General features: G+C 42.9%; 1 protein-coding gene across 7 annotated transcripts in view; it reads right to left on the minus strand.

The window, feature by feature from the left end:
- amacr (alpha-methylacyl-CoA racemase) overlaps positions 1–27658 on the minus strand; it is a 110504-nt gene that overhangs the window by 64527 nt on the left and 18319 nt on the right. For 3 of the 7 annotated variants that reach the window (XM_068031180.1, XM_068031191.1, XM_068031236.1), the window contains exons 2-3: positions 18643–18854; positions 12022–12266 (exon numbers count right to left, since the gene is read on the minus strand). In XM_068031180.1, the coding sequence (XP_067887281.1) occupies positions 12022–12265 (244 nt within the window). In that variant the 5' untranslated portion in view covers position 12266; positions 18643–18854. The remainder of the gene's footprint in view (positions 1–12021; positions 12267–18642; positions 18855–27658) is intronic. The other 4 variants (XM_068031228.1, XM_068031201.1, XM_068031211.1 and 1 more) reach the window with 2 other exon arrangements.

Raw genomic sequence — 27658 nt, forward strand, 5'->3', positions numbered from 1 at the left:
GTAAATTGACCCTAGTGTAGGTAGGTGGTAGGAGAATTGAGCGAAGATGGGGATGTGGTAGGGAATATGGGATTAATGTAGGATTAGTATAAATGGGTGGTTGATGGTTGGCACAGACTCGGTGGGCCGAAGGGCCCGTATCTCTCTATGACTAACTTCTTTACTCTTCAGCAAGTGGCATCACTACTGCAGATGCAAGGACAGCCTGGTCCTGTATCCTGCCATTAACATGGGCAGGCATCTGAGGTGCTTGCTGGAAAGGTAACACCAGCAGCTGTCATAAAAGGCGAATTCCAGCAGAGCGCGTAGTGGGAATGCCACTGAATGCATATTCAGAGGCCCAGGCCAATGCCCTGGGGACACAGGTTTAAATTCCATCATGGCAGCTGGTGGAATTTAAATTCAATTAAGATCTGGAATTGCAAATTAATGGTGCCATGAAGCTGTCATCGATTGTTGTAAAAGCCCACCTGGTTCACTAATGTCCTTTAGGGAAGGAAATCAGCCATTCTCACCTGGTATGGCCCAAATGTAACTTCAGACCCACAGCAATGTGGTTGACTCTTAACTGCCCTCTGAAATGGCCTAGCAAGTCACTCCCTTGTCAAGGGCAATTAGGGTTGGGTGACAGCAGTGACACCCACATGCCATGAAAGAATAAAAAAAAAAGCTGAGCCACTTGTGCTGGCATTTGGATGTGATTGCCACTGACCAGTGGGAGGGTAGACCTGCTGATATCAATTCGATACTACAGACCCTGAAATGGTGTCTCAAGTATCCTGGAAGCTATTTGCCATCTTTCCCTTCAAACATTTCCTCAAGGCCTGAAAACCAGTGGTCATATAATCCTGGCTGGATATCTCTCATTTCAGCCAGGTGCAGATATTCCTGGTGTTGTCATTCACCCCAGGCAATGCTGCACTGTGTAAAATTCCTTCTTGGATATTGACACTCAGGATGGAAAATGACACTACTGTGATCTATGACTATCTGTCTTAGCTCCAAGATGGTCTTCAGGTCAGTATAATGCTCGTCCAACATCTTTCTTTTTAGATCAGGATCCCAGAGATCCAACAATAACGTACATAAATACAGCATCTTACAGGAGCACTATAAACAAAATATGACACTAGCCACGGGAAGATATTAGGCCAAGAGTCCAGAGTTAGATGAGCACAGATATCTTGGAGGGTTGTGCGGCTGGAGGAGATTAGAAATAGGGATGGGCAAAGCCATTGGAGGGATCTGAAAATGAGGGTGAGAATTCTCTCCTCACTGTCCAAGGCCTCAAACACTCCTACCAAGTAAAATAACAATTTATGAGTATTTCTTTCAATTTAGTATACTGCTCACAACGTGGTCTGCTCTACACTGGCAGACCAAGCACATATTGCAGAACACTTACACTTAGTCCGCAAGCATGTCCCCAAGCTTCCAGCGGCCTGCCATTTTCACTCTCCACCTTGCTCTCACACGGAAATCTCTGTCCTCTGCCTACTGCAGTGTTCCAACGAAGCTTAACGCAAGCTTGAGGAACAGCAAATCATCTTTTGATAAGGCATTTTACAGCCTAATTCTGGACTCAATGTTGAGTTCAACAATTTCAGAACACAACTTCTGCCCCCATTTTGATTCCTTTTCTTTGCATGTTTCAGCCTTAAACTTGTTTTTCACTTATTTCTGCTTTCAAGTGGCAGCTATTCATTATTCTGCCATTCACAACTCCTCTGGACATATCTTTTGATTATTTGTCCCATTACTACTCCCTTTGGCTCTGCCCCACCAACTCTGTCATTTAATGCATTCCACCTTATCACAGACCTTCCCTTGTTCTTTTTCCACCCTTCCCATTTGACTTACTTAAAACCTATTACATTTCTAACTTTTCCCAGTTCTGATGAAAAGTCCTTGACCTGAAACATTAACCCGGTTTCTCTCTCCACAGATGCTGCCAGACCTGAGTATTTCCAGCATTTGAGAATTTTAAGTCAAGACATGGTTTCACCAGTAGCCAATGTAAGTCAGCGAGCAAAGGGACTTGGACTGGGTTAAGACACAGGCAGCAGGGCTTTGGATGACCTGAAGTTTACAGAGAGTAGAATTTAGGATACCAGCCAGGAGTGCATTGGAATAGTCAAGTCTAGAGGTAACAAGCCAGAGGACTGGGAGCCATAACTGACTTCTACTGTGCATCTCCACTTGGGAGACATCTAGGTCGGATTCCCTAAAGTTGGCTGTTCTTCTTTAGGTCTGCCTGCCATCACGGTCTTCCAAATATCTTCCTTCTTCCAGGGCTGTCCCTTCCCTTTTACTACACAAGTCTCTTCCACTCCCATTTGTATTCTCCATTCCCCTCCATGACAGCCATTCAGGGCCCCTTTAAAGGTATAACTCCTGCCTCTTCAATATTTTTAAGTCTGCCCCTCTAAGGATGTAGGTTTAAAAGGGTTAAACAACAAGATTTGGCTGGAGCTACTGTTAGCCAAATTTGTTATGTCTTCAAATTAATTGGCTACAGGTGGAAGATAACAGTTGTTATTCCAGACAAAGGAACGGAGGACAACAGAGACATAAAGCCACCTGTATTGTTATCTCATCACTCCGAGATGTAGTCATGCATTGCAACTCATGATTTGTTGAAATATCAAATATAATACCCTATTATTTTTCATTTAGCTTTTCTAGATTGTAGTTCATTAAGTTTGCTGCACTGCAGTTTTATTTCTCCTTTATTAGAATTAGCAAATAGAATGCTGTTTAAGTTAGAATTTCACAGCTTGAATGGTTGTTAGTTTCAAGGTCTCCGTTTAACTGCAGAAACAAAGCAAACTTTTAGAAAAACTTAAAACAAAGATTATAAGACAGTGTCTGGGCTGAAATACGTACATGCTGGGTCCATGATGGGGTAGAATAGGGGCTATGGAAGATACACGATTGGGTGAATGTATACAATTTAGTTTTTGGGATACAACCAGAGGGGCCTGGGCTGAGGGTATGATGACTGGGTACGTGGAACAAAGTCATACCCCCTACTCAAGGATCTATGCAATGTCATTTTCAACTGTTCCTTGTAAACTGCACCTATTCAGTCCCACTTGTGCGTAATTAAAAATCATACCGTACTAGTATGAAGTCAGTTTTGTATTGCTAGAAAAACAGTTCAAAGAGACTAGATACTGATTACACCTCCTAAGGTATCTGAGCCTTTGCATGCTACATTTAAGTATCCTATATGCCTCTACATTTCTAATTACCTGACCCTGCAAAGGTGATATTGAAAATCTTTCCCCGTTATCTCTATGTGGGGGAACAGCTGGGCAGTATTAGTATTAGAACATGGTTAGATTTCACTTGCCGAGATGAATTAATAGTGCTGGTAATTAGTGAGAGATTTCAGGAGGGCCAAATTTTCAGTTATGAGGAAAGATTCGGAAAAGGTGCATTAGGGTTATGCTGCCAGACAATAATTGTGATAAAGATGAAAATACATCTTAAAGGGGAAAGGAAGCCATACAAAAAGCAAGCCAAAATAACTAAATAGGAATGTTTATCAAGAGATGAACCTAAAGAACAGAATTTCACTGTTTAAAAAAGGTTCAATTGTCAGGAAAGTTGGTAGTAGTATGAAATACTAACAGCCATGGGTAACTAAAGCTCATACAATGGCATTAGAGCAAAGGATAATGGACATTTGTGGGTTATAACAAGGCTTTTAGTTTTCCTACAAATCATTACACAATCAAGCACATTAGCCCCGAGGGGTTTAGGAACACAACAGGAGTGCACCAATCTTGAGCCAGTTCTGCCATTCAGTTAGAAAGTAGATAATGCGTAGTTTAACTCCATCTACCTGCCTAGGTTCCATAGCTTTTAATAACTTTATCTAGCAAAAATCTATCTATCTCAGTTTTTGAACTTTTCAATTGACTTCACCTCAACAGCTTTTTGGGAGACTAGTAATCAGAGGTCTGACTAATAATTCAGAGATGTGAATTCAAAACCCAACACAATTGGGGAATTTGAATACAGTTAAATAAATCTAGAATAAAAAGCTAGTGTCAGTAAAAACGATCACAGAAGCACTGTAAAAAAACTAACTGGCTCACTAATGGGCTTTTTTTTGGGGAAGGAAATCTGCTGCCCTTACTTGACCTATATGTGACTCCAGAACCACAGCAATGTAGTTGACTCTTAACTGCCCTCTGAAATGGCCCAGCAAGCCACTTAGTTGTCACTGCCACCTTCTCTAGAGCAATTAGGGATGGGCAATAAATGCTGGGCTAGCCAGTGATGTCCACATACTATGATTAAAGAAATTCATTTAAAATCACCTAAAACTCCTGAATTCGATCACCCCCTTAACCTTTTCTACTGAAGGGAATGCAACGTGTCCTCATAATTTAACAAGTTTAGCCAAGGTATCATACGGACAAATCTGCACCCCTTCCAAAACCAAATATTCTTCCTGAAGTGCGGTGCCCAGAACTGAACTCCGTACTTTAAAAAAAAAAAATTCATTCACTGGAAGTTGTCATTGCTGGCAAGGCCTGCATTTATTACCCACCACTCACTGCCCTTGAAGGTTGTGGTGAGACTCCTTTTTGAACTGCTCCAGTCAGTGGTGCAGGTACTCCCAGACTACTGTTAGATAGGGAATTACAAGATTTTGGTCAAGCAATGATGAAGAAATGGTGATATATTTCTGCATTAGAGTGTTGTTTGACTTGGCATGGTAACTTGGGGATCCTGTCACGTCCCTTAAGAAATTTATAGGTTTCTATTGGATCATCTCCCATTCTTCTAAACTTTAGGGAATATTAGCTTGGTCTATTCAATCTCTCCTCATAAGACAACGCTCGCATCCCAGAAACCAGTGTAGTGAACTGTTGTTGCCCTCCCTCCAAGGCACATAAACCCTTCCTTTTGAAAAGGAGACCAAAATTGTATAGAATACTCCCGGTGTGGTCTCACCAATGCCCAAAATAATTGCAGTAAAACTTAATTACTCTTATACTCCAGTCCCTTTGTAATAAAGGCTAACATAACATTTGCTTTCTTCATTGTGTATAAAGCACCTGGGGACGATTTATTGCATTAAAAGTGATATATAAATGCATGTTCCATTTGTTGTTTACTATAGCTGAATATTAACTTTCTGTGATTCATGTACAAGGACACCAAGGTTCTTCGAATACCAACATGTCCCAGTCTCTCACCACACTGAAGAAGTAGCTGAAGATGGTTCGGCATAGGACATTGCCCTGAGGAAGTCATGTATTGATGTCCTGGGGTCCAAAGGAAGTCCAATATCAGCTTTATATATCTGTAACATAACTTCCACCCCTTTGTATAACAGCCCCATTGAGATAAAGGTCAACATTCCATTAGCCTTTCCACTTTTTTTTTTGTGCCATTTCCTCTTTTTACCAATTATTAGATGTGAAGATAAAATAGTGGTTCAAGAGCAACAAATGTATGCATCTGTTTATATTTCTGAAGAAAGTGCCATTGTGCTAGTTTTACAGGACAAGTGTGCAATTAAATTTGCTTTAGAAGCAACTGCAATATGATTGGAGCTTAAGACTTGGTGCTTTATAACCTGATGCTATTTACTGCAGAATACTCTGAAATGGGAGAGAGATCGCATGCGAACCACTGACATAGATTATTCAGTAAATAAAAAGGGGGGGGGGGGAAAAAGAGAGCGAGAGAGAGCGGGGGAGAGCGAGAGAGAGAGAATTGCTTAGTGGTTAACAGTGAGGTGGAGTGTCTTAGGTTGCAGGAAGATATAGACGGGATGGTCAAATGGGCAGAAAAGTGGCAGATGGAATTTAAACGCTGAAAAGTGTGAGGTGATACACTTTGGAAGGAGTAATGTGACACGGAAGTATTCAATGAATGGCCTGACACTGGGAAGTTCCAAGGAACAGAGGGACCTTGGCGTGTTTGTCCATAGATCTGAAGGGAGAAGGGCAGGTTAATAGGGTGGTGAAAAAGGCATATGGGACACTTGCCTTTATCAATCGAGGCATAGATTACAAAAGCAGGGAGGTCATGTTGGAGTTGTACAGAACTTTGGTAAGGCCACAGCTGGAGTAGTGTGTGCAATTCTGGTCGCCACATTATAGGAAGGATGTGATTGCACTGGAGAGGGTGCAGAGGCGATTCACCAGGGGATGTTGCCTGGGATGGAACATTTAAGCTATGAAGAGAGGTTGGATAGGCTTGGGTTGTTTTCACTGGAGCAGAGAAGACTGAGGGGTGACCTGATCGAGGTGTACAAGATTATGAGGGGCATGGACAGGGAGCAAGTGTTCCCCTTAGTTGAAGGGTCAGTTACAAGGGGTCACAAGTTTAAGGTGAGGGGCGGGAGGTTTAAGGGGGATTTGAGGAAGAACTTTTTTTACCCAAAGGGTGGTGACGGTCTGGAATGCCCTGCCTTGGAGGGTGGTAGAGGCGGGTTGCCTCACATCCTTTAAAAAGTACCTGGATGAGCACTTGGCACGTCATAACATTCAAGGCTATGGGCCAAGTGCTGGCAAATGGGATTAGGTAGACAGGTCAGTTGTTTTAATGCATCGGTGCAGACTCAATGGGCCGAAGGGCCTCTTCTGCACTGTATTGTTCTGTGATTCTGCGAGAGCGAGAGCGAAAAAAAAAAGAGAGAGACAGACACACAGGCGATTGGGGGGGGGGGGGAAAAGGAGATGTGTGTTAAGTTGTTGCTAAATGACCTGCAAACTGCTGACCAGAAGACAAGAGGCATAAAAGATCAGAGACATCATTTTTAGGTCTGGGTTAGTTTTCATTGAGTGGAGGAGGCCAGTTAATACTGGACCCATTAAAAGAAATTAGACTGTTGCAATTATAGAAGGTTGATGTCAGAAAATGTTATACAAAGTGTAATGAATAATTTTGGAGGAGAACTGGCAGGTGGGGGTGGGGGAGCTAAACGGGATACCTTTCAACAAATGCGGGTCCTGCATCATTAACCCGATTGAATCCTTGAGAGACTGACTATAATGGTGATGGAGAGTAAGTGAGCATGGATCTTTTGGGGTCTGGTTGAAAATGGAATTCTGCAAGGTTCTGCACTATTATTATTGCTCAAAAGACAGATTAAAATTAAATCATTGTTAAATTTGTAGATAATAAAAATATGCTTGGGGGTTCATCAAGCAGACCAAATCAATAGGTTGCTCAGCAATTTACAGGGGCCTGTGTATGGCCATTGCACTGATGGCCCTGGGAGCAGGGGGAAAGAGTGGGTGGCGGGGGAAGGGGCAGACCTGGCAGCTGGGAGAAGGGGAGAATGACGGACATGGCAGTGACAGGTGGGGTGGTGTACAGCAGGACATCATGATGGGGGTGCAGGGGGGAAATGTATGGTCAGACATCATGACCTCGGAGGTGGGAGGGTGCAAGTTCTGTCCGTCGGATTGCTAAGCTAACAAGTTTTGACTTTTTTTTTTTGGTTTTTCAGTAGATTTGTTGGGAATTTAGAATAGTGGGAATGGAGATTAAGGCAGTTGTATGTGGGAGGTAAGGGTCGCCAAGAGTGTCCCTGCTGACTGCATCTGCAGGAAGTGCACCCAACTCCAGCTCCTCGAGAACCGCATTAGGGAACTGGAGCTGGATGAACTTCGGATCATTCGGGAGGCGGAGGGGGTTATTGAGAGGAGTTATGGGGAGGTAGTCACACCTCAGGTAAAAGAAGTAGGTAGATGGGTTACCGTCAGGGGAAGGAGAGGGAACCAGCAGGCAGTGCGGGGATCCCCTGTGGCCATTTCCCTCAACAACAGGTATACCGTTTTGGATACTGTTGCGGGGAACGACTTACCAGGGGTAAGCAATGGGGTACAGGTATCTGGCACAGAGTCTGTCTCTGTTGCTCAGAAGGGAAGGGGTAAGAGGAGCAGAGCATTAGTCATTGGGGACTCCATAGTTAGGGGAACAGATAGGAGGTTTTGTGGAAACGAGAGAGACTCACGGTTGGTGTGTTGCCTCCCAGGTGCCAGGGTTCGTGATGTCTCAGATCGTGTTTTTGGGATCCTTAAGGGGAGGGGGAGCAGCCCCAAGTCGTGGTCCACATAGGCACCAACGACATAGGTAGGAAGAGAGATGGGGATTTAAGGCAGAAATTCAGGGAGCTAGGGTGGAAGCTTAGAGCAAGAACAAACAAACAGAGTTGTTATCTCTGGGTTGTTGCCCGTGCCACGTGATAGCGAAGCGAGGAATAGGGAGAGAGAGAGGAGTTGAACACGTGGCTGCAGGGATGGTGTAGGAGGGAGGGTTTTGGTTTCCTGGATAATTGGGACCTCTACAAACAGGATGGTCTTCACCTGAACCAGAGGGGTACCAATATCCTGGGGGGGGGGGGGGGAGGGAAAGAAAGATTTGCTAGTGCTCTTCGGGGGGGGTTTAAACTAATTCAGCAGGGGAATGGGAACCTAAATTGTAGTTCCAGTGTACAGGATGTTGAGAGTAGTGAGGTCAGGGATAAGGTTACAAGGACGCAAGAGGGCACTGGCAAGCAAGAACTTGATTTAAAGTGTGTCTACTTCAAAGCCAGGAGCATCCGGAATAAGGTGGGTGAGCTTGCAGCATGGGTTGGTACCTGGGATCTCGATGTTGTGGCCATTTCAGAGACATGGGTAGAGCAGGGACAGGAATGGATGTTGCAGGTTCCGGGATTTAGATGTTTCAGTAAGAACAGAGAAGATGGTAAAAAGGGGGGGGGGGGGGGGGGTGCCATTGTTAATCAAGAAGAGTATTACAGCGGCAGAAAGGACGTTTGAGGACTCGTCTACTGAGGTAGTATGGGCCGAGGTTAGAAACAGGAGAGGTGAGGTCACCCTGTTGGGAGTCTTCTATAGACCTCCGAATAGTTCCAGAGATGTAGAGAAAAGGATAGCGAAGATGATTCTCGACTGGAGCGAGTGTAACAGGGTAGTTGTTATGGGGGACTTTAACTTTCCAAATATTGACTGGAAATACTATAGTTCGAGTACTTTAGATGGGTCAGTTTTTGTCCAGTGTGTGCAGGAGGGTTTTCTGACAGTATGTAGACAGGCCAACCAGGGGCGATGCCACATTGGATTTGGTACTGGGTAATGAACCCAGCCAGGTGTTAGATTTAGAAGTTGGTGAGCACTTTGGTGATAGTGATCACAATTTGGTTAGGTTTACCTTAGCGATGGGCAGGGACAGGTATATACCGCAGGGCAAGAATTATAGCTGGGGGAAAGGAAATTATGATGCGATTAGGCAAGATTTAGGATGCGTAGGATGGGGAAGGAAACTGCAGGGGATGGGCACAATCGAAATGTGGAGCTTATTCAGGGAGCAGCTACTGAGTGTCCTTGATAAGTATGTACCTATCAGGAAGGGAGGAAGTTGTCGAGCGAGGGAGCCGTGGTTTACTAAAGAAGTTGAAGCGCTCGTCAAGAGGAAGAAGAAGGCTTATGTTAGGATGAGACGTGAAGGCTCAGTTAGGGCGCTTGAGAGTTACAAGCTAGCCAGGAAGGATCTAAAGGGAGAGCTATGAAGAGCAAGGAGAGGACACGAGAAGTCATTGGCGGATAGGATCAGGGAAAACCCTAAGGCTTTCTATAGGTATATCAGGAATAAAAGAATGACTAGAGTTAGATTAGGGCCAATCAAGGATAGTAGTGGGAAGTTGTGTGTGGAATCAGAGGAGATAGGGGAAGCGTTAAATGAATATTTTTCATCAGTATTTACAGTAGAGAAAGAAAATGTTGTCGAGGAGAATACTGAGATTCAGACTACTAGGCTAGATGGGATTGAGGTTCACAAGGAGGAGGTGTTAGCAATTTTGGAAAGTGTGAAAATAGATAAGTCCCCTGGGCCAGATGGGATTTATCCTAGGATTCTCTAGGAAGCCAGGGAGGAGATTGCAGAGCCTTTGTCCTTGATCTTTATGTCGTCATTGTCGACAGGAATAGTGCCGGAAGACTGGAGGATAGTAAATGTTGTGCCCTTGATCAAGAAGGGGAGTAGAGACAGCCCTGGTAATTATAGACCTGTGAGCCTTACTTCGGTTGTGGGTAAAATGTTGGAAAAGGTTATAAAAGAGACAGGATTTATAATCATCTTGAGAAGAATAAGTTCATTAGCGATAGTCAGCACGGTTTTGTGAAGGGTAGGTCGTGCCTCACAAACCTTATTGAGTTTTTCGAGAAGGTGACCAAACAGGTGGATGAGGGTAAAGCAGTGGATGTGGTGTATATGGATTTCAGTAAGGCGTTTGATAAGGTTCCCCACGGTAGGCTATTGCAGAAAATACGGAAGTATGGGGTTGAAGGTGATTTAGAGCTTTGGATCAGAAATTGGCTAGCTGAAAGAAGACAGAGGGTGGTGGTTGACAGCAAATGTTCATCCTGGGGTTTAGTTACTAGTGGTGTACCGCAAGGATCTGTTTTGGGGCCACTGCTGTTTGTCATTTTTATAAATGACCTGGAAGAGGGTGCAGAAGGGTGGGTTAGTAAATTTGCGGATGACACGAAGGTCGGTGGAGTTGTGAATAGTGCCGAAGGATGTTGTAGGGTACAGAGGGACATAGATAGGCTGCAGAGCTGGGCTGAGAGATGGCAAATGGAGTTTAATGCAGAAAAGCGTGAGGTGATTCACTTTGGAAGGAGTAACAGGAATGCAGAGTACTAGGCTAATGGGAAGATTCTTGGTAGTGTAGATGAACAGAGAGATCTTGGTGTCCAGGTACATAAATCCCTGAAGGTTGCTACCCCGGTTAATAGGGCTGTGAAGAAGGCATATGGTGTGTTAGCTTTTATTAGTAGGGGGATCGAGTTTCAGAGCCACGAGGTCATGCTGCAGCTGTACAAAACTCTGGTGCGGCCGCACCTGGAGTATTGCGTGCAGTTCTGGTCACTGCATTATAGGAAGGATGTGGAAGCTTTGGAAAGGGTGCAGAGGAGATTTACTAGGATGTTGCCTGGTATGGAGGGAAGGTCTTACGAGGAAAGGCTGAGGGACTTGAGGTTGTTTTCGTTGGAGAGAAGGAGGAGGAGAGGTGACTTAATAGAGACATATAAGATAATCAGAGGGTTAGATAGGGTGGATAGTGAGAGTCTTTTTCCTCGGATGGTGATGGCAAACACGAGGGGACATAGCTTTAAGTTGAGGGGTGATAGATATAGGACAGATGTGAGAGGTAGTTTCTTTACTCAGAGAGTAGTAGGGGCGTGGAACGCCCTGCCTGCAACAGTAGTAGACTCGCCAACCTTAAGGGCATTTAAGTGGTCATTGGATAGACATATGGATGAAAATGGAATAGTGTAGGTCAGATGGTTTCACAGGTCGGCGCAACATCGAGGGCCGAAGGGCCTGTACTGCGCTGTAATGTTCTAATTCTAAAAAAGTGGAAGAGGGCGGCACAATGGCGCAGTGGTTAGCACCGCAGCCTCACAGCTCCAGGGACCCGGGTTAGATTCTGGGTACTGCCTGTGCGGAGTTTGCAAGTTCTCCCTGTGTCTGCATGGGTTTTCGCCGGGTGCTCCGGTTTCCTCCCACATCCAAAAGACTTGCAGGTGATAGGTAAATTGGCCGTTGTAAATTGCCCCTAGTGTAGGGAGGTGATAGGAAATATGGGATTACTGTGGGGTTAGTATAAATGGGTGGTTGTTGGTCGGCACAGACCCGGTGGGCCGAAGGGCCTGTTTCAGTGCTGTATCTCTAAATAAAATTAAAATATAAATAAAAATCTGAAGTGAAAATGGTGGAAGTACAAAATAGGTCAGTCAACTAAGTTTTGAAGAAGGTTTAAAAGTTGGAGCATTTGCTGTTTTTTCGCCCCTCTTCAAAAAAAGCTGGTGAATGGCTTTGTGTTTTATTTTCAGCATTTGCTGTTTTTAATGTAATTTAAAAGGGGAGATACTTTAGACTGCATTTAAAATTGGCAGAGTTTGTCAGTTAAAAATATACTTTTAAATACACATACACTGGCATCTAAGAATGCATCAGGGTGATAAGTTTGCAACTTACCTTTACGGAAAGGTTCAATGAGAACATCAGATTGATTACAAAGCTGCTTCAACACTTCTACTCCTTCCGGCTTCTTCAGATTCAAGACCACTGAGCGTTTGCCTCGTGCCAACACGTCAGTCATTGCTCTCCTTGTTCGATCTATGCGCACAACCTTGGCACCAAAATCAGCGAGAATCATTCCACACAAGGGACTAGGTGCCAGACCAGCAAGCTCAATTACACGGATTCCTGCTAGAGCCATTCTGTTTCAGATGTGAAAGAAAAACAGTCCATGTTAACTAAACAATAATTGTAGGAAAATCTAGCTCTCAGATATAATAGGGAGAGCAACCTGTCCATAATTCTTTAGTTGAAACTATAATGCAGACCCGTAGGCCCCAATATTTACAGGAGGCCAAGAGGTTGGGCAATAACCGGGCAAGCCCAGGAATGTGGAGGTTGTAGGCTTTCTTGAGGGGACAGGGATAGCAGACAAAGAGTGCTCTGAAAAGCGCCAACTTGCTGGAGCTGACAGCTCTGTCCTCCATTTTGCTGTTGGATTTCCAAAGCCCTGGGAAATCCAGCTGGCAGCTGTTAAATTTAAATCAGGCTCCCAACTGCACTGTGCGAGTCCAATTTAAATGTGATAACATGTCCAGCCTCTCCAAGACTGGATGTACCCCAATAAACCTGCCGCTGTGAAAATGTGTCAGGTTGGGGACAGTTCCCTAATTTTCAATCCCCGCACTCACCACCTCTCCACACCAGTCAGGAGGGAGGGAGTTCACATTGAGACGCCAATAATTATACTTGTACTTTCCTCCCAGATTCCACATTTTAGCATTCTGACAAAGAGTTTACACCTGAAATGTTATCTATTCTCTCTAGAGATGCTGAGTGATCTGCTTAGTGTTTCTAGCATTGTATGTGTTTGAGAATTTTGAGCATGTGATTTTATACTTTCATTTTTTTTTTTAAACCCTGCAAAATACCAACAGTAATGAATTTAACTATTCTATTTATACAAATGTATGGTAAATGTAGGAAAAGGCCTAATGCCACAAATACAAGAATATCAAAACTGGTCAAATATTTTCAAAAATGCCTGAAGTGGAATCCATAGAAAGGTTAAGGCTCTGCTTTAGTACAACATGACACCTGAAGTGTTAAGTCACCTGTTCCCTGCAGAGATACTGTCTTACCTGCCAAGTGTCCCACCATTCTGTATTTGCGTCTCAGATTTTTGCAATAATTTCAGGAGAACAGAAATTGTGTCCATGCTGGCTCTCTGCAAGAACAATGTGCCTATTCCCATTCCCCTGCATCTTCCCTGCAGTCCTGCACATTTTCCCTCTTCAGATAAATTATCCAATTCTCTTTTGAAGGTCTCGATTGAATCGGCCTCCACCACACTCAGGTAGTGCATTCCAGATCCTAACTACTCACTGAGTAAAAACAATTTTCCTCATGTCGCCTTTGGTTCTTTTGCCAATCCCCTTAAATTGATGTCCTCTGGTTCTGGATCCTTTTGGAATTGGAACAGTTTCTTCTATTTACTCTGTCTAGAACCCTCAAGATATTCAACACCTCTGCTCAATCTGCTCCAAGAAGAACTCCATCTTCTCCAATCAATCCACATAAATGAAGTCAAGCATCCCTGCAATCATTCTCAAATCTTTTCTGCACACTTTCCAATGCCTTTGCATTCTTTCTCATGTGTGGTGCCCAGAATTAAACACAACACTTCAGTTGAGGCCAAACCAGTGCTTTATACAGGTTTATCACCATTTCCTTGTTTTTGCACTCTTTGCCTGGATTTATCAAACTCAGGATCCTGTATACCTTAACCTTTTCTCAATCTGTCCTGCCACTTTCAACAATTTCTGCACATATATACCCTAGCCCCTCGGCTCCTACACCCACTTTCAAACAGTATCCTTTATTTTATATCGTCTCTTCATTCTTCCTCCCAAATTATATCACTTCACACTTCTCTGCATTAGATTTTATCTGCTACATGTCCGCCCACTCTCCCAGCCTGTCTATGTCCTCTTGAAGTTTATCTCTCTCCTTTTGGTTCACAATGCATCTAAGTTTTCAGTGGCCATTAATATAGATCAAGAAAAGCAGTGGTCCCAATACCAACCCCTGGGGAACCCCACCTATATACCTTCTTCCAGTCTGCAAAGCTGGACGCCACTACTCTGTTTCCGGTCACTCGGCCAACTTCGTATCCACGCTGCCTCAGACCCTTTTATTCTATGGGCTTCAACTTTGCTGACAATCCTGTTATGTGGCATTTTATCAAACTCTTCAGAAGTTCATGTACACCAAATTAACCGCATTATCATCAAGCCTCTCTGGTACCTAATCAAAACAACTCAAATTAAACACAATTTACCCTTAAATAAACGCTGGCTTTCATTAATTAGTGCATATTTGTCCAAGTGACTGTTAATTTTGTTGCAGATTGTAATTTGCAAAAGCTTTCCCACCAGAAGCTAAACTGATTGGCCTGCAGTCACTGGGCTTATCCTTCCACCTTTTTTTTTAAAAAAAAGAACAAGGTTTTTTAAAAAAAATTCGTTCATGGGATGTGGGCATCACTGGCATGTCAGCATTTGTTGCCCATCACTAATTGCCCTCGACAACTGAGTGGCTTGCTAGGCCATTTCAGAGGCCAGTTAGGAGTCAAGATTGTTGTGGGTTTGCAGTCACACATAGGCCAGACCAGGTAAAGGCAGCAGATTTCCTTCCCTAAAAAGGAGATTAGTGAACCGGATGGGTTTTTATGACAATTGCTAATAGTTTCATGGCACCATACGGAGACTGGCTTCCAATTCTAGATTAGTTAATTAAACATACAAATTAGAAGTAGGTCATTGGACCCATCTAGCCTGCCCTGCCAATCAATAAGATCATGGCTGATCTGTGTGTCTCAAATTCCACACTCCCATCTACCCCTGATAATCCTTGATTTCCCCTGCCTAACAAAGATATGTCTACCTTAAAAATATTCAATGACCCCACCTTCACCACCTTTTGAGGGGAAAGTTCCAAAGTTGCACAACACTCAAAAAAAATTCTCCTCATCTCTGTCCCAAAAGGGCGACCCCTAATTTTAAAACAGTGCCCGCCCCCCCCCCCCCCCTCAAAGTTCTGGACTCACCCACAAGAAACATCCTGTCCACATCCACCTTGTCAAGATCATTCAGGATCTTACATACTTCAATCAAGTCTCTCCTCACTCTTCTAAACTCCAGCGAAAACAAGCCATTTGTCCAACCTTTCCTCATAAGACAACCCACTCATTCCAAGTAACAATCTAGTAAACCTCCTCTGAACTGCCTCCAACGCATTCACATCCTTAAAGACCAAAACTGCACACAGTATTCGAGATGTGGTCTCACCAATGCCCTGTATAACACCCTTACTTTTAATTTCAATTCCTCTTTTAATAAAGACCTTCTTTATTACTTGCTGTACCTGCATACTAACTTTGTGACTCCTGCACTAGAACACCTAGATCCCTCTGCACATTGGAATTCTGCAGTTGTTCTCAGTTTAAGTAATACTCTTTTTTTTTTTATTCTGCCTGCCAAAGTGAACAACTTCACATTTTCCCACATTATACGACATCTGCCAGATTTTTGCCCACTCACTCAACCTATCAGTCTGCAACCTCCTTATGTCCTCTTCACAACATACTTTCCTACCTATATTTGGGTCATCTGCAAATTTAGTTACCATGCCATCGCTCCCCCTTATCTAAGTCATTGTAAACTGTAAAAGTTGAGGCCCTAGCACATACCACTACAGGACTCCACCCGTTACATCCTGCCAATCAGAAAGGACCCATTTATGCATACTCTGTTTTCTGCCAGCCAGCCAATCTTCTATCCATGCTAATAGGTTACTCCTACACCATGAGCTCCTACTTTGCGCAATAACCTATTCCCGATTTCCTTGGGTTTTTCCAAGTACCCAGCTACAACCGCCTTGATGATCGATTCTAACACCTTCCCCACGATAGATGTCAGGTTAACGGACCTATAGTTACCAGTTTTCTGCCTCCCCACACCTGTCTTGAATAGAGGGGTTATACTTGTTACTTTCCAGAATCTAGCAAATTTTGAAAAATTACCACCAACACATCTACTACCTCATTAGCCACCTCTACTAAGGCCCTAGGATGAAATCCAGCAGGACCCGGGGACTTGTCAGCCCGCAGCTCCATCAGTTTGGTCAGTACCGCTTCCCTGGTAATTGTAATTTCACCAAGTTTTCTCTTCCTGCCACCTCCTGATTTGCATCTAATCCGGTCACATTACACAATACCAAGTCTAACATAAACTGCCCCCTGGTTGGTTCCAGAACGTACTGCTCTAAGAAACTCAGAATCCTCCTGAATTCTCTATGGATTCATTAGTGACTCTCATATTTATGGCCCTAGTATGTCTCCCTCATAAGTGGAAATATAGTCTCTATATGTATCCCATCAAACCCTTTCTTAAATCTTCAAGACCTCAATTTAGGTCACACCTCAGCCTTGTCCTTTCTAGAAAGCCCCACCCTGTTCAATCTTTCCCAATGGGTATGACCTTTCAGTTCTGGTATCATCCTTGTACTGCTTATCTGACATCCAGTGCTGGATGAGCAGAAATTTCCTATTAAAAACACTGGGAAGACTGATGCCATTGTTTTCGGTCCCACCCCAAACTTCATTGCCCAGCTACCGACTCCATTCCTCTCCCGGGCAACAGTTTGAGATTAAACCAGTCTGTTCACAACCTCGATCACATTTGGCCCAGAGATAAATTTGCGACCTCATACTTGTGCCACTGAGACTGCCTATTTCTACATCCGTCACATCGCCCGTCTCAGCACTTGTCTCAGCTCACCTGCTGCTGAAATGTTCATTCATGCCTTTGTTACCTCTAAGACTTGACTATTCCAACACACTCCGAGCTGGTTTTCCACATTCCACTCTCCATAAACTTGAGCTCACACAAAACCCTGCCGCCCGCGGCTTAACTCGCACCAAGTCCTGTTCACCTATCACCCTTTTACTTGCTGGGCCTTCAATTGCCTAGGCCACAAACTCTGAGATACCCTTCCGTCACCTCACTGCATCTTCATCTCACTTTCTTCTTTTGAAGGATTTTTTAAAAACTACCTCTTTGTCCAAGTTTTTGGTCATCTAACCTAATACCTCCTTTTGTGGCTTGGTGTCATACTTGGTTTTAGAATGCTCCTGTAAAGTGCCTTGTGATGTTTTATTGTTTTAAAAGGTGTTATATAAACACAAGTTGTTGTTAATATTTACAAGTTGATTACAACATAGGCTATAATAGACTCAAATCTACTGATATGCATATCTGGTAAATTCATTTTTGTGTGCAGAACATGAGAAACCGATGAAACCATTTAAGTTGTTCTAATAAAAAAAAGAATTTGCATTGCACTGTACTTCCCCTAGCTGCTTAATCCCATGATTTTCCCGCATTTTAATTGGTGTGGTGTACAAAGTAACAAAAAAAGTGTCAAAAAATATATACAGACAAATATATAAAAAAAAAAGGTACAACTACCCACTCCTAAAACTCATACTACACTATCTACAGGATAGGGACCAATAAAGAGCAATCTGAAAACAGGAGAGCACGTGCAGATTGCTTTTCCATGCATCTCCCTCAATCCATTAGTATGGACCCTCAGAGACATAAGGGCCCACCGATATGGCTGAGTATGCAGTGTCAGACAGCAGAAATAATATTGAATTATATTTTATTTGGAATATTTTTTAACAGTATTACTGAACACAAAACTCTGAATTCTTCATAATAATCGAAGCTTCAAACTAACACCATTGACGTTTATCTAGTACCCTTCATATAACTGGAAGGTCCTACTGTATGTGGTGTAAGCCAAATTGGAATATTGTATAGCTGCAGGGAACAAAGACAAATGAAATATTTTTCATGCAATTACTACAGATTAGTCACAACTCCATTTCCATTACCCTTCCCTAAAACTGCTGCTATTAGCAGGAGTTGAATCAGATCTGGGTCAGGATGATTTTCCTTAGAGTTTAACTTTTATTTTTTATGATGTAAATATTTTGACAAAATACCTTCTCTTACAGATGAAGATGTCCTATTTGTTCTTTATTAAGAGGCTAATATCTAAGCAGAGCTTGTGCTGTTCCTTCAAATTCAAAGTTTTAATAAAAAGGTCATAGTAGAATGAGCAAAACAACAAAATAGAAAATGCTGTGGAAATAAAACAGACCTGTCGCCATCTGAAAATGAAGGATAGGTTAACATTTCAGTTGAGATCCTTCAACAGAATTCAAAAAGAAAGTTCTAAAGATTGATTCCAACTGATACTTTACCCTCTCTTAGACACTGATAGCTGACTGATTTGCAAAAGATTATACCAGAACTGGTTACTGGCTGCATTCAATTAACCTTCAACAATTACTTGACTGATGCTATATTTTATACTTCATGAAGCTTCGCAGCCCACAGGCCAGTTTTTGCACCTGCAAGGCATGTTTAAATTACATCATTACTTGAAAATTACTGTTCCTCTCCAACTACTACCAAAGATTTCCATTTGGACCATACTCCCATTTACCATTCTTCTTTGTTAGGTTGAACTTCATTTCCCACTGTTTCACCTTAGTCTGTCAATGTCGATTTGCACTTTTCCATTTCCTTCTTTACAACTGACGGGAGGCAGTGGTGTAGTGATCACTAGAATAGTAACCCAGAGCCCCAGGTTAATGCAGTAGGGACATGGATTCAAATCCCTCTGCAGATGGTGGAATTTGAATTCAATTAATAAATCTGGAATGAAAAAGCTAGTTTAGTAGTGATCATGAAACCATTGTCGATCATTGGAAAGACCCAAAGTAAAAACAAAAAAAAAAAAGTGTTGGAAATACTCAACAGGTCTGGCAGCATCTGTGGAGAGAGAGAAGCAGAGTTAACGTTTCCAGTCAGTGACCTTTCATCATTTCTTTTGATACGTGAACTCTGCTTCTCTCCACAGATGCTGCCAGACCCGCTAAGTATTTCCAGAACGTTGGTTTTTATTTCAGATTTCCAGCATCCACAGTATTTTGCTTTTATTCTATTGTAAAAACCCATCGGGTTCACTAATCTCCTTCAGGAAAGGAAATCTGCCATCCTTACTTGGTCAGGCCTACATGTGACTCCAGACTCAGCAATGCAGCTGACTCTTAATGCCCTCACAAGACACTCAGTTGTATCAAACCACTACAAAAGTCTAAGAGAAGTAATGACACCGGACCCAAAAAGCAAGACCCAAAAAATGTACACTGGGTGGGGAACTTCAATGTCTACCACCAAGAGTGGCTCAGTAGCACCAATATTGACCAAACTGGTAGAGTTCATAAAGGACATCACTGCTAGACTGGATCTGTGGCAGGCAGTGAAGGAACCAAGAGGGAAAAAAACTACTTGACCTCATCTTCACCAAATCTACCTGTCACAGATGCATCTGTTCATGACAGTATTGGTAGGAGTGACCGCCACATAGTCCTTGTGGAGACAAATCCCATCTTTGCACAGAGGGTACCCACCATCATGGTGTGTGGCACTAACAGTGATAAATGGGATAGATTTTGAACAGATCTAGCAACTCAAAACTGGACATCCATAGGCGCTGTGGGCCATCAACAGCAGCAGAATTGTATTCAACCTCATGGCCTAACATATCCCCCACCCTACCATTACCATCAAGCCGGGGGACCAATCCCGATTCAATGAAGAGTGCAAGAGGGCATACCAGGAGCAGCACCAGACATACCTAAAAATCAGGTGTCAGCCCAGTGAAGCTACAACCCTGGACTACTGGCATGCCAGAGTGCAGAAGCAGCATGCACTAGACAGGCCTAAGCGATTCCACAACCAACAGATAAGATCAAAGCTCTGCAGTCCTGCCACATCCAGTCATGAGTGGTGATGGGCAATTAAACAATTACCAGGAGGAGGAGACTCCACAAAACATCCCCATCCTCTACGATGGGGGAGGCCAGCAAATCAGTGCAAAAGACAAGGCTGAAGCATTTGCATCCATCTTCAGCCAGAAGTGCCGAATGGATGATCCTTCTCGGCCTTTTCCTGAGGTCACGAGCATCACAGAGGCCAGTCTTCAGTCAATCTGATTTATTCCATGGGATTTCAAGGAACAGCTGAAGGCACTGGATACTGCAAAGGCTACAGACCCTGACAACATTCTGACAATAGTAATGAAGACTTGTGCTCCAGAACTAGCCACGCCCCTAGCCAAGCTGTTCCAGTACAGCTACAACACTGACAACTACCCGGCAATGTGGAAAATTGCCCAGTTATGACCGGTGCACAAAAAGCAGGACAAATCCAATATGACCAATTACTGCCCTACTCCCAATCAACAAAATGATAGCACAGTTGACGACTTCTATCAAATGGCACTTGCTCAGCAAAAGCCTGCTCACAGAGGCTTAATTTGGGTTCCATCAGGGCCACTCAGCTCATTATCTCATTACAGCCTTGGTCCAAACACGGACAGAAGAGTTAAACTGCTGAGCAGCATGCACTAGACAGGGCTAAGTGATTCCACACAAATGGATCAGATCAAAGCTCTGCAGTCCTGCCACATCCAGTCAGGTGAGGTCAGAGTGACTGCCCTTGACATCAAGGCAACATTTGATAGTGTGTGGCATCAAGGAGCCCTAGCAAACTGGAGTCAATTGGAATCAGGGGGAAAACTCTCCACTGGTTGGAGTCATACCTGCCGCAAAAGGAAGATGGTAGTGGTTGTTGGAGGATAATCATCTCAATCCCAGCACATCACTACAGGAGTTCTTCAGGGTAGTGTCCTAAGCCCAACATCTTCAGCTGCTTCATCAATGACCTTCCCTCCATCATGAAGTTCTGAAGTGGGGATGTTCGCTGAAGATGGCACAAATGTTCAGCACTATTCGCAACTCCTCAGATACTGAAGCAGCCCATATGCAGCAAGACCTGGACAACATCCTGGGCTGATAAGTGGCAAGTAACATTCACACCACACAAGTGCCAGGCAATGACCATCTCAAACAAGAGAGATCATCTCCCCTTGACATTCAATGTCAGGGGATTCAGTGATGGCAATGCCACTGAACATCAAGGAGAGATAGGTGGATTCTCTCTTGTTTGAGATGGTCATTGCCTTGCACTTGTGGTGCAAATGTAACTTGCCACTTTCCAGCCCAAGCCTGAAATGTTGTCCAGGTTTTGTTGCATATGGACATGGGCTGCCTCAGTATCTGAGGAGTCACAAATGGTGCTAAACATTGCATACTCATCAGCAAACATTCCCACTTCTGTCCTTATAATGGAGGGAAGGTCATTGATGAAGCAGCTGAAGATGGTTGGGCCCAGGATATTAACCTGAGAAACTCCTGCAGTGATGCCTGGGACTGAGATGATTGACCTCCAACAACCACAACCATCTTCCTTTGCGCTAGGTATGACTCCAACCAGTGGAGCGTTTTTCCCCCAGATTCGCTAGGGCTCCTTGATGCATCATCAAATGTTGCCTTGATGTCAAGGGCAGTCACTCTCAGCTCACCTGATGATAAATAATCAACTAATTATGCAAACTAATCTATTTATTGGAATGGTAAACAATACTCAAGCCCAAGACACAAATCCCCTCTCCTTGGCTAATTAACTGTATCCTGGTATTTTGCACCAGTCTTCACTATAGAGGATGCAAGAGGATCCCAGAAATAGCTGTAACTAGGGAAACGCAGTGGAAGCAGGAACTCAGGAGAATTACAATCAAAGAAGTGGTACTGAGCAAATTGTTGGAGTTGCGGGCTGACAAGTCCCCAGGTCCTGATGGACTTCACCCAAGGGTCTTAAAGAAGTGGCTAGTGAGATAGTTGATGCATTGATTTTAATTTTCCAAAATTCCCTAGATTTGGGGAAGGTTCCTTTAGATTGGAAAATCGCCAATGTAACTCCTTTATTCAAAAAGGGGAGGAAGGCAGAAAGCAGGAAACTACAGGCCAGTTAGCTTAATGTTTAGTTTAGTTTAGAGATACAGCACTGAAACAGGCCCTTCGGCCCACTGAGTCTGTGCCGACCATCAATCACCCATTTATACTAATCCTATATTCCTACCACATCCCCACCTGTCCCTATATTTCCCTACCACCTACCTATACCAGGGGCAATTTATAATGGCCAATTTACCTATCAACCTGCAAGTCTTTGGCATGTGGGAGGAAACCGGAGCACCCGGCGGAAACCTACGCAGACATAGGGAGAGCTTGCAAACTCCACACAGGCAGTACCCAGAATTGAATGCAGGGTCACTGGAGCTGTGAGGCTGCAGTGCTAACCACTGCGCCGGTGATCTGTCTTAATGAAAATGTTAGAAGCTATTATGAAAGATGTTATAGCAAGGCACTTAGAAAAATTCAAGGTAATCAGACAGAGGCAACATGGTTTTGTGAAAGGGAAATCGTATTCGACCAATTTATTGGAATTCTTTGAAGTAGCAACATGCTGTGGATAAAGGGGGAACTGTTGGACGACTGTACTTAGATTTCAAGAAGGCATTTGATAAAGGTGTCACATCAAAGCTCATTACTGAAAATAAAAGCTCATGGTGTAGGGGGTAACATGCTGGCATGATTAGAAGATTAGCAAGCTAACAGGAAACAGTAGGCATAAAGGGTCATTTGCTAGTTGGCAAAAATGTGATGAATGGTGTGCCAGAGGGATCAGTGCTGGGGCCTCAACTTTTTACAATTTATATAAAATGACAAGGATGAAGGGTCCAAAAGGTATGGTTGCTCAATCTGCTGATAACACACAGATAGGTAGGAAAGTAACTTGTGAAGGAGGACATAAAGAGGCTACAAAGGGATATAGATAGATTAATTGAGTGGACAAAGATCTGGCAAGTGCAGTATAATGTGGGAAAATGTCAAATTGTCCATTTTGGCAGGAAGAATAAAAAAGCACATTATCTAAATGCTAAGAAATTGCAGAGCTCTGGGATGCAGAGGGATCAGAGTGTCCTAGTACATGAATCACAAAAGGTTAGTATGCAGCTTCAGCAAGTAATTGGGAAAGCTAATAGAATGTTATTGTTTATTGCGAGGGGAATTGAATACAAAAGTAGGGAGGTTATGCTTCAGTTATACAGGGCATTGGTGAGACCACATGTGAAGTACTGTGTACAGTATTGGTCTACTTATTTAAGGCAAGATGTAAATGTGTTGAAAGCAGTTGAGAAGCTTTGCCAGACTAATATCTGAATGGACAGGTTGTCTTATGAGGAAAGGGTGGACAGGCTAGACTTGTATCCATTGGAATTTAGAAGAGCAAGAGGCGACTTGATTGAAACATACAAGATCCGGAGGGGTCTTGACAGGGTGGATGTTGAAAAGATGTTACCCCTTGTGGGAGAATCTAGAACTAGGGGTCACTATTTAAAAATAAGGGGTCGCCCATTTAAAACAGATGAAATTTTTTTCTCAGAGGGTCGTAAGTCTTTGGAACTCTCTTCCTCAAAATGGCAGTAGAAGTAGTCTTTAAAATGTTTTTTAAAGCAGAAGTAGATACAGCCTTGATAAGCAAGGGGGTGAAAGGTTATCTGGGGTCAGCAGGAATGTGGAGTCAAGGTTACAAATCAGATCAGCCATGATCTTGTTGAATGACGGAGCAAGCTCGAGGGGCTGAGTGGCCTACTCTTAATTTGTATGTTCAGTTCGCCAGAAATAGCAGTCAGTACAGAGGAACTTGAGATACAAGTTCTCAAGTCCCGACCCTATCCATCACGACATTGCCTCCCAACCAGTTTTTTTTTTTTTACTATTTCATGACATTGCACCCAAGTGCACATGCCTTAATTTGGCTCGAAATATTGTGGAGAACTTTATCAAACATCTCCAGAGAAGCTAAGACTTGCCACATTATCTACAATTGAATTTTGCATGACTCAATCTTCATAACAATTTCTTTGCATCATAGAATTCTTCTGCTTTACCTTTGGATTGTGTAATGCTTATTTAACAAGTCACTGCTGTCTAAATTCATATTTTTCTGTTTCCACATACCTTAAAGCAACCTTAAAATAATTCGATAATAAAAGCAAAATGCTGCAGATGCTGGAAATCTGAAACAAAAACAAGAAATGCTGGAAATGCTCAGCAGGTCTGGCTGCTTCTCTCTCCACTGATGCCGAGCTAACGTTTCAGGTCAGTGACCTTTATTCAATTCTGATGCAAGGTCACTGACCTGAAACGTTAACTCTGCTTCTCTCTCCACAGATGCTGCCAGACCTGCTCAGTATTTCCAGCATTTTTTGTTTTTATTACTTAATTTCATTTTCTGTATTACATATCCCACTTAATCATCTTGTTAACTTTTCTCAGTTTCACACTTGCTATTTTATAATTTCAGAGATAAAATTTGTTAATTTTGTTCTTAGTCTGAAGGACATAGAAATATAGGAAAGCACAGAACCATAAAAGACTTTAAAGTTGTCTAGTCCAAAAAAATAATCTAAGCTCTCAGTCATCTACTCCTTTGCATGCCTATTCAATTCTCCCTTTGATTTCTCCCATTCTACATGCCCCCTCTCCTCCGCCCCACTACTTCCCTGGGCAGAGTGTTCCCCATGCAGTATTCACCATTCCAGCGTAGTGTCATGAACAACATGCTATGCCAAAATGATTATTTTTAATCCATCGGTTGGAAACCTGAATTAAACTTTTCAAAAGAAAGCAGCTAAAATGGCCACTGCACTTTACATTGAAATACCTCACATTCAAGGTATCTTTCTTTCTTTTGGGTATCAAGGTGAAGAATATCTGGTTAACCTCCCACTAGAACAATGGCTTGTTAATTTTGAATGAACTACCTACTTTACCTCCATTAACAAGACATTCAAAGCCATCTTGGCCCATTAACACTGGTGCAGACAAACCTCAAAAGGGCAAACAATGAAACAATGGGACCCAAGAGAGAGACTGGAATTCTTAAGACTTGAACTAATCAAGATGCAAAAGACAGAATACACTGGACAATCATGTGAGTCTCTCCATTTGTGGGAAAACTTGGAGTTTCTTTTGGCTACAACGGACAAGCATCTGAGTTTAACCAGTGTAGGACCCAAGTGGGGGTCTGTCTCTCTCCCTCCAGGCAATGATCCAAGTTCAAGCCCTACCTGCAGGCTGCAAAGCATCCAAGTCTATCATTGCTGCAGGCAGAGACCCTGGGGAGACATACATCTACATTAATGTCTCCAGGAAAGCCCTGAACCAGGTGGCCACCTCTACCAGCCAGAAACCTCAGGACGAGTTCAGCTAGAAGACAATTGAATTGCCAGACTTCAACTGTATATATATTTTTTGCTCTGCATTATAATCCAATCAAATCGATTCTTCACTCTAACCTTTTTGTGTGTGAGAGATTCTTGTATGTGTGTGCATGTGTGTTAAAGTTGGAGTGTAGTTTATTATTTCACTTAGATTGGGTTTTGGTTTTAAGTACAATAAACTAACCTCTTTCTTGTTTAAACTCAAGAAAACCTGTCCGATTGGTTGATGATCATAGCACAAAATGCTCACTGAATTGATAAGCATATCCACTGTTTAAAAAGGAACCATATCCTGCTGCAATCAAACAAGGAGGGACAAGGACAGGCCTTTCGAACCCTCCTTACCTGAACAGTAGTTAAATCTAAAACATGGTGTGCATCTTTCCTCTAAGTTTTAATCCGTGGCAAATGCAATTACACTATTAATTCAACTGTACTATTAACATTTTCATTCACTGCCAAGTTGTTAAAACAATTCAGGAAGTTTATAAATAGGGTTCCTAACTTCCATCTCCCTGTTTGTGCAACTGGTCCAGAGTGCTGAGAACCTTGTATGCGTGATTTGTGCATGCATAGTAACCTGGCTGTCATGCTTTCCAACCAAACTGCGTCATCAGCCCTGCTGTTCTCTCCCTGTCCATCCACACAACCACCTCCACTAGTCATTCACAACACACTGTTTCATTGCTGGTGTGAGGATAGTAGAGTCATGTGATAGTCTGACTATCATGTGATCAGACATCACATGACCAAATTTCCATGAATACGTCAGTAGGCAACAAAGTACATGTACCATTTGTCACACAGCCAAAGAAAACATTAGGGATAAAAAGGGGCATTTTCAATTTGGCAGGCTGTAACTAGTGGAGTGCCGAAAGGATCAGTGCTGGGGCCTCAGCTATTTACAATCTATATTAACAGACAAAAAGAGACTGGAGTAATGTATCTTAAGTTCACTGATGATACAAAGCTAGGTTGGAATGTAAGCTGCGAAGAGGATACAAAGAGGCAGGTTAAGTGAGTGGGCAACATGGTGGCAGATGGAGTATAATGTGGGGAAGTGTGAGGTCATTTACTTTGGTAGTTAAGAACAGAAAAGCAGAATATTCTTTTTTTTTGAAAAAAAGGTGCGAAACTTGCAAATGTTGATGTTGACAGAGACTTGGGTGTACTTGCAAAATGAACAAAGTTAGCATGCAGGTACAGCAAGCAATTAGGAAGGTAAATAGTATGTTGACCTTTATTGCAAAGAGATTGGAGTATAAAAATAAAGACATCTTGCTACACTTGTACAGGGTTTTGGTGAGACCACACCTGCAATACTGTGCAGAGAGTTTTGGTCTCCATATTTAAGGAAGGATATACTTGCATTGGAAGCGGTATGGCAAAGGTTCACTAGATTGGTCCCTGGGATGAGAGAGTTGTCCTATGAGAAGCTGAGTAAACTGGGTCTACATTCTCTGGAGTTCAGAAGAACTAGTGATGATCTCATTGAAACATACAAGATTCTGCAGGGCTTGCTCGACAGGGTCGACACTGCAAGGTTGTTTCCCCAAGGCTGGGGAATCTAAAACATTGGAGAACAGCCTCAGGATAAGGGGTCGATCCTTTAGGACCGAGACGAGAAGAAATTTCTTGTGAATCTTCAGAATTCTCTATCCCAGAGGGTTGTGGATACTCCATTGTTGAATATATTTAAGGCTGAGATAGACAGATATTTGGTCTCTCGGGGAATCAAGGGATATGGGGAGCGGGCAGAAAAGTGGAGTTGAAACCGAAGATCAGTCATGATCATATTGAATGGTGGAGCAGGCCTGCTCCTATTTCTTTATGTTTTTAACCTCTGCTTCGCATGCCATATTAAGAAGTCACTGTTTACTTCTCAAATTGATTGTGTTTTCACTTCCCCCTTTTAGATGCCCCTATTCTATCCACTTTATGAAAAAAAGGAGTATGCACTTTCGCCCCTCAAGCCTGTTCTGCCATTTATTTAGATCATGACGGATCTGCAATCTAACCTCAATTTATCTGACTTTTGCTCCATATCTCAATACCTGTTGGGTTAACAAAAATCTAACAATCTCTGTTTTAAAATTAACAACTGATCTAGCATCAATTGCAGCTTGCAGAGGAGAATTCCAAATGTCGACCAGCCTTTGTGTATAGAAGAGTTTCCTAATTGGTTCTAATTTTTAGACTATGCTGCCTAGTCCTAGACTCCCAAATCCATGGCAATAGAGTAGAGAGAAACTACCCATTCCCC

Source organism: Heterodontus francisci, chromosome 1 (assembly GCF_036365525.1).
Source record: "Heterodontus francisci isolate sHetFra1 chromosome 1, sHetFra1.hap1, whole genome shotgun sequence".
Lineage (NCBI taxonomy): Eukaryota > Metazoa > Chordata > Chondrichthyes > Heterodontiformes > Heterodontidae > Heterodontus > Heterodontus francisci.